This window comes from Hipposideros armiger, unplaced genomic scaffold (assembly GCF_001890085.2).
Source record: "Hipposideros armiger isolate ML-2016 unplaced genomic scaffold, ASM189008v1 scaffold_12, whole genome shotgun sequence".
NCBI classification, from domain to species: domain Eukaryota; kingdom Metazoa; phylum Chordata; class Mammalia; order Chiroptera; family Hipposideridae; genus Hipposideros; species Hipposideros armiger.
The window spans coordinates 3,901,657-3,909,087 of NW_017731362.1; the positions used below are offsets into that span (position 1 = coordinate 3,901,657).

At 40.5% G+C, this 7,431-nt stretch overlaps 1 protein-coding gene across 1 annotated transcript in view; it reads left to right on the forward strand.

The window, feature by feature from the left end:
- The window catches only part of TMOD2 (tropomodulin 2), a 31,251-nt gene extending 28,201 nt beyond the window's left edge, over window positions 1-3,050 (forward strand). The window contains exons 8-9 of the mRNA XM_019664955.1: window positions 87-231; window positions 2,169-3,050. Of these exons, the coding sequence (XP_019520500.1) occupies window positions 87-231; window positions 2,169-2,203 (180 nt within the window). The 3' untranslated portion in view covers window positions 2,204-3,050. The remainder of the gene's footprint in view (window positions 1-86; window positions 232-2,168) is intronic.
- The last annotated feature ends 4,381 nt before the right edge of the window (window positions 3,051-7,431 follow it).

Genomic DNA, 7,431 nt, shown 5'->3' on the forward strand with positions numbered 1-7,431 from the left:
CAAGTAGCCATGCATCTTTCCTACGCAAGTAACTGTTTCCTCTTTCTTCTTGGTTGTTCTTTGTATGTGTCTGCACCTGCAATCAGAGACAGCAGTTGGGAACAGCCGTAGAGATGGAAATTGCTCAGATGCTCGAGGAGAATTCAAGGATCCTCAAGTTTGGATATCAGTTTACGAAGCAAGGGCCACGAACAAGGGTGGCAGCTGCCATCACAAAGAATAATGACCTGGGTAATGTAGCCATAATAGATGCTGTTAGCAATGAGAAGAACATAGTGACCATGCGTGTCTCCACTTCAGATACAACCTCTCACCATTCCCCTGGCCTTTGGTGTCAACCCTTCATCAAAGGCACACTATTACATGGTCATAGGAATCCTCATCAACTTTGCAGTGTTTACATTCGATTATAGAATTTTCTCAAAAAGAAACAATGCTATTTTTTCTTTTTTTGCAGACAGCCTTTGATTTTTTCCTGATTTCCTTTATGTATTTGCTTCTCCTTTACTTACTTCTTACATGTAATCACCCTCTCTTGTTATCTGCAACAGAAGATGGACACAATGACATGGAAATTCCCAGTTTACTTATATTTGAATCCTGACTGTGTTTTTGTACTTAGGTTTAAATATGGTTATGTCTGATACTTTGGTGATTTACATGTGAAATGAACTAATGGAACTAAGTTATGAAGGTAAACTCAGAAGTAGCTTTCTCAGTTAGTCTCTCTTTAATCTTTCCTGCTGCCCCCCTCTTTGCTGAGGATCTGTGGCATTTTTTTTTCTGTTAGAATGAGGTGTGCCACCACAGCACAGAAGAATGGGACATGTTGGGAGGCTTGGTTGAGGACAGCCAGCCACCTGAAGCAGCATGACAGAGGGACATCCAGGTGCAGACAGTCCACTTGGCAGGCAAGCAGTCAGCCAGCTGCAGGCCCCAGTCCCCAGTCTGAGGTTTAGGGACAGAATGCTTGACTTTGGACAGGGGAACTGGGCAAGGTTTCCACCAGGTATAGTGCTGGCTGTGGGGAGGATTCAGATAGTGGACAAGGCAGAAGCTAACAGGCCTGAAAGCAGGCAACTAACGGTTAGTGTCCAGTTCCCTGCCCACGCACGCTTAGCCAGGGCCCTGAGGCCCAGCCGTGTTGCAGTGTGTGGCGTCCGGAGGCTGGCTGGGCATATGGCAGTGCTGGCCTTTGGGGCAGAGGGTGAGGCTAAGGAGGCAGCCCAGTAAACAGGGTTTAGGGGAGGGGTGGAGGCAGTAGTTGGAAGGCACCTAGGAAAAGCACATGGGGCCTATAGCTGAACAACATGAAAACCAAAGAAAACAGGCAAAACAAGAGATTTGAAGTAAACAGAGAGGCAATCCTGAGCCCTGGAGCAGCAGCTGTAGGCAACAGCTTTGGTCGGATTGTCTGCAGACTAGGCTGGGCTATTTAAAGTGGCGAGTCGGGGCAAGACCGCAGCCAGGGCACCATTTTTGCCAAATCCAGGAAGGCTAGAGTAGCCCTCCTCCTACCCACCAGAAGAGCCTACAGGTGGGGAGGCAAAAGGCTTTGCAAGAAGAGGGTTGCAGAAACTGGGAACAGGCAGCCAGGCAGTGTCGTCTTTGATACTAAGAACCAGTTTAAGGGAACCCTAATCTTGGAGTTTGCTTGCCATCTGAATCGCACCTTCCTTGGAGGTTAATACTTAGGAGATTTTATTTAAAACTGGTTTAAAAACTCTGAACTTCTGACTAGAAATCCTCCTGGTCTTCAAGTCATAATCAGAGTTAGTAGATTGTGAATGTCATCCTGGGGTGTTAATTAAAAGCCAGTTGGTGATTGAGTTGCCCATGCTCAAAAGATGTGCTGTGGATAGGTGACCAAGAAAATATTTAAAAGTTCACTATTTCGTGGATCTATTTTGGACCTTCTACTTCATAGAAATGAAAAAGTTCTAACATTCAAGGTCTCAACTATCAGGCATAGCTTTATTTAAATATAAATCCCACAAAACACTGGATTATTCTATCATTTCCATTTATTGCTGTGGGTAATTGAATATCGAAGTTTAAGATAACTATATCCTCCAGTGTGTGGGATTGCTATTCTGTGTGATTAATGTTTATCTGAAATTTAATGTTTATCACTTTGTTTTTTTAACCTTTCTTTCTTTCTTACCCAGTTCGTAAAAAGCGAGTTGAAGGAGACCGAAGGTAAATTTCTAGAACAAGATATGAAGTTTCACCGGCAACCATTTAAAAACAAAAACTTTTCTCCTTCCCCTTCGGGACCATTTTATCAAAGGTCATTGATTTCCGTTAACCACACAACTAATAATTTAATTGTTACTCTTTTTTAGCACTAATTATTTATCTTGGATTTTTTAATATATACAATTGTTTTATTTGCTCATGGGCACCTCTGGCACTTGTACCAGTGGATTTATGCCGATCTTACTAGGTGACAACAATCGAAAATGATATAACCACTTTCATATTGGGTTGTCTTGCTTTCCTTACATGAATTTTTTTTAACCACTGAGAGGAATCAAGTATATAAGTATGTTTGTAACTGTGATTATGATAGAGGCCTATCTCTGTTTACATGCATAGCTTTGAGTTAGGCTAAATACATCAGAAGTGTTGAAGTTAGTATTGCCAATCTTTCACTGGGTGAGAAAATGTGACCAACTTAGCATAAATTCTCTGTTAGTTCCAGAAATAGCACTAAATGCACATGCCCCACTGATCAGAGATCATTAGTGTCATCATAAAAGCAAGACAACATTATGATACTTTAAAACAGCCTTAGCAAATAAGTATAAGTGTTCATTAACCCACAAATATAGCTTCAAGCCAGACTTACAGGTGGCAAAATGAATTAGCACAGCTACCTTAATTGATTATTCATCATAGATTTAATCTTTAACATGACTCTCAATGATAACTTTTTACAAAGCTGTTTTAAAGATTTCCAGACACGATGGGAAACTTTTAAATTTTGGTAAGAGGGAGGCTTTTAAAACAGTACATTCCTAAATAAAACAACAATAATTACACCTTAATCAAGATTGTCTGATACACATGATTGCATTATTTTGGCAAAGTTTAGAATCATTTATTGCTTTATCTTTAGTGTAACAGGATCACGGGGTGAAGCATGAACATTCAGGCTAATTATACAGATTTTTGTCTACATGGCATGATCCATCCAGATGTTTGGAAACATCAGGAAAAATGTGAATTATCACATATCCAGATGTTTGTCGTCTCAAGAATGAAGCATGTTAAAGTACTGAGATGATTGCATGCATCATCAGATGGTAGTATGCATCAGTCTTTTAATTTAGTATTGCAACAGTGCAATGCTAAAATAAGGAAGCAAGTGACTGCAGCCTTTGGCTCAAGCTCACATGTCTTTGAGAACTGTAAGTGCCCAAGGCTGTACTTGGTGGCACTCTGACAGATAGCTTTATGTCTCACTCCCTTACTCTCTTCTCCCCTCCCTTCCTTCTAGCTCATTCTCTTTTTCCTTTTCTCTGTAATTCTGATCCTTATAAAGGTGACACCCCTTGTGCTGGTAACATCTGGAGCTAAAGAGATGGCTGACTCTCCTAGAAGGTGAACCCAATCCACGATTTGTGTAGTAATTGAATATTCCTGAGTTACTTGGTAATAAAACAAGTTAATGGTAAAATAATTCATATATTATTCTAGTTAGCTTGTTAAGCACGTGGAAACTGTTTAGGATAGATATCCTTTTTAAATTGGACACTTACCTGTATTATAAGTACTCACGTCTGTAGTTCTAAAATCCTTTGAAACATATCATTTTCTTGCAAATATTTTTTATTTTTTTGAGGGAATAATGAGCAGAACATTTTGATATTTTGGGAATTCTAAAAATCCTTTAATTAGTTTTTTTACTACATTTCCCTATCTATACCAAAAAAAAAAATAGTAAGTAGTATTTGATGGTTTGCAGTCTGATTTTTCCTTTCCTCTTACTTAGGTGTGGTATGTTGGAGCTGATTCATACAGGCTTACTGATTATTAAATTTTCAAGAATTTTGCAAACTGGTTGTTAAACACAGCCAATATTAAAAATTAAATGATATGTGCTTACAATTTAATGTTATATGAAAAACAAAAGTAATACTCAAACATACATTTTACTTTTTTCTATCTCTTAAGACTAATTGAACCTATTGTGTCTGTATGGCAGACATACTATATAATGGTATGCTATTCACACCTCTTCCCAACTCAGTAGTTCTTCCCAACTCGGAAGTTCAGTACTTTTGCTAGTAGTTTGAAATTGGCCATGGTGTGAGTATTTGTACCATGGAAATTAGCAAATGTTGCATATCAGGGCTGTTTTTTCCCCTAGGTTGCTGGTTGATAACCATTCATCAGCACAGCACGCCACAGGGTGAAATGTATACATTTCTTTTCCTGTATACATGTTTTGATTATCACGTTGCCAAAGGGAAGAACATTTGTCTTCCTTGTCTTCCTTTCATTGTTCTCAGTCTAGTTGTGGAGGACGCCGCTCACTGGCCGCTGGCCCTTGTTCACCATCTTAGCTGTAGAGGGCGCAGCTTACTGGCCCATGTGGGAATCGAACCAGCAGTCCTGTCATTCAGAGCTCGTGCTCTTACCAGCTGAACTATCCAGACTGAGCTATCCTGCTGCTTCTGATCACTTTCGATTTGTTGCAGATATATTTAAGTGTGAGAGTCCCAGCACGCCCCTCAGCTTTTTCCTTTCTTTTCTCATTCTCTCTCTTTCTTACCTATGCCCCTAAGAAACCTTGGATCTTGTAGAATGTTCCCTGCAGCCCCAAGGTGCTGTAAACTGGGGGCTAAGGCAGTTTCTGACAAACCCTGACAGAAAGCAAGGGGGAAAAAAATCAGAACTTGACAGTGATAGTTTGTGCTATAGTTGTTGATAGTATTAAAGAGAGATAATGGGATATTATCAAAATTGAGCACTGTTTTACCTTGTAAAATAATTTGGGTCTCATGTAATAGATTCTATGAAATCAAATATTTATTTCTAATCAGTTTATCTTATTATTACCTATGTTTTAAAAGTAGCTTGAAAGGTGACATTTCCATGAGAATTCACTTATTAAAACTAACTATTGGAAGATAAACTTCCATTTTTAAGGGCCTATAAATCATTTAATTAGCCTAGGCCTTTCATCTCCCCGTCTGCCCAAAGTGTGTAGGTAGAAGGTCTTTTATGATCATGAGCATAATTCCTTACCATCCATCACAGTGAGGCATAATGTATATAAAGCATTTTATATGTATGCATTTTGCCAAATATTGACATATTTGGCAACATCTGGACAACTGATTGAAGGGAGATACTCTCTCCCCAGACCACCTTCTTTCCCCTTTTAGACGTGTACAGGCCTACATTAAGTGTAAAATCACTCTCCTGGACTTACAGGCTCGTATCACAGCATATGTGGAAGATGACTTTTAGGAGATAAATTTTGGAAGCCTGGAGATCCTATAATCACTCCAGCACTACATCTCCCCATCTTATGGAAGTGTATAATGGAAGCTGTTTCATCCTCATCAGCATGATTAAATCCTTTCCTTTCTTTTTCGTAGGGCCTAATGTAAATGTGTGTGTGTGTGTGTGTGTGTGTGTGTGCCAAATATCTAAATATCTAAATAGGTGTTTGGCTACATCTGGACAACTGATTGAAGGGGGATGCTCTCTCCCCAGCTCCATTTCCCTTGTCCTTTTTAGAGTTGCTGCAGGCCCAGGTTAATGTGTTTGCAGTTTAGGTCACCAATCATCCGATTTCACAGCGTGTATGGACGAGAAACCTTAGAGAATAAATATTAGAAGCCTAAAAATCATTTCATTGTTTTAGCACCAAATCTCTCCATATGCCTAAAGTGTGTGAGTAGAAGTTCTTTCATCTTCATCAACATGATTCAGCCCCTTCCTTCCAAATGTGTAGGGCATACTGTATGTAAATAGTTTGTACATAACAATCACCAAATACTGTAAGGAGATATTTGGCTAAAGCTGGACAACTGACTGACGGGAGATGCTGTCTCCCAGTCCCTCTTCCCTTACCCTCTCATAGTTGCTGTGGGCCTAGGTTAGGCAGAGACTCGCTAACCTGGAGGGGCACACGCAGCTCACCCAGCGTAGAGCACACGCTTCATCGTACAGTAGAAGCCCATCTTCATTTCAAAACTCAGAAGTCATCCCAATGCCTATACTCCTCAAAACAATTTCCCTAAGGGAAGCCTGCCACACCAGATCAAAACAACAGCAGCTTCTCTTCCAGACAGAAACGTGGCCCCAGGCAGGGCACCAGCATTTGGGAAACCAGTGTGGTCTGAATAACTGCCATGAGAATGTTTCAGACACTCCAACTTGAAACTGGTGTAAGCATCAGCGTGCTTTAAGTGTAAGATAGCTCTTTAAATTTACAAAAGAGTTTGAAGATATTTCCTTTTTTCATGGATATGATGTAATTAGCCTCCTAGGCACTGTGAAGGAGACAGAGGAAGTATAAGAATTCTGGATTGATAGAATTTGATACTTGTTTCTGGAGTTAGTGGTAGAGTGCCCTTTTTTGCAAAATGGATACCATCTTTAGTGCAAGTATTTATAGCATCAGCAAAAAGGGGCAGGCGCGGTAAGTTGTGAATACTGGGTTCTGTGGTATGTTAGCTGTACTCAGTGGAACTGTTTCTGGAATTGGGTTTTAAGTCATAATCCCAAAGGTGCCTTCCTTCCTCTTATACTAATGATGCAATAATAGCTACTTTTATTTTAATGAGCAGAGAACTGAGGTGAAATGTTTTAGCTCTGCCAGTAGCTGTTTTTCCTTGTTGCTCCTCATTTCAAATCTCCTACCCTTCACCATGCCATCCTCAAAGCTAAAGGACTGAGACACATGCAGAGGAAAGGTTGTGAAGAGGGCTGGAAGAATCATGAACCCTCTGGATGAAAATCACATGACCAGGCCTCCCAGGAACAAGCTGGAGGGAGGAAAGCACCCAGAACCCAGGATGGAATCCGTTTTCTTCCCAACTCTAGATCAGATTGGATTTTGTTTTGTGGTTCAGGAATTTAGGAAAGTGGAGAGGCTGAGTGAGGTGGGGAAGGAAGATCAAAACTAAAGGTTTTAATTTGCTTAAGGGCAGCAGTAAATTCTGCTCAGCTAACCTCTTTCCCATCTGCCCATAACAGCAATGATTGAACACTCAGTAGATAGGTGGAGGCGGAGTGCCAAGGTGTAAATTTGTAACCTGCCTCTTGGTACAGTTCTAGGAAAGCTGTCCGTGTACCAGAGGTTATCCCAGTTTTGTGATGCATCCTTGATTTGGGGAAGAGTGAAGGAGACTAGACTTTTCTCTATCTTCCATGGTAGCCATTCTGAGCACACTGGCTCTGCTAGCTGGT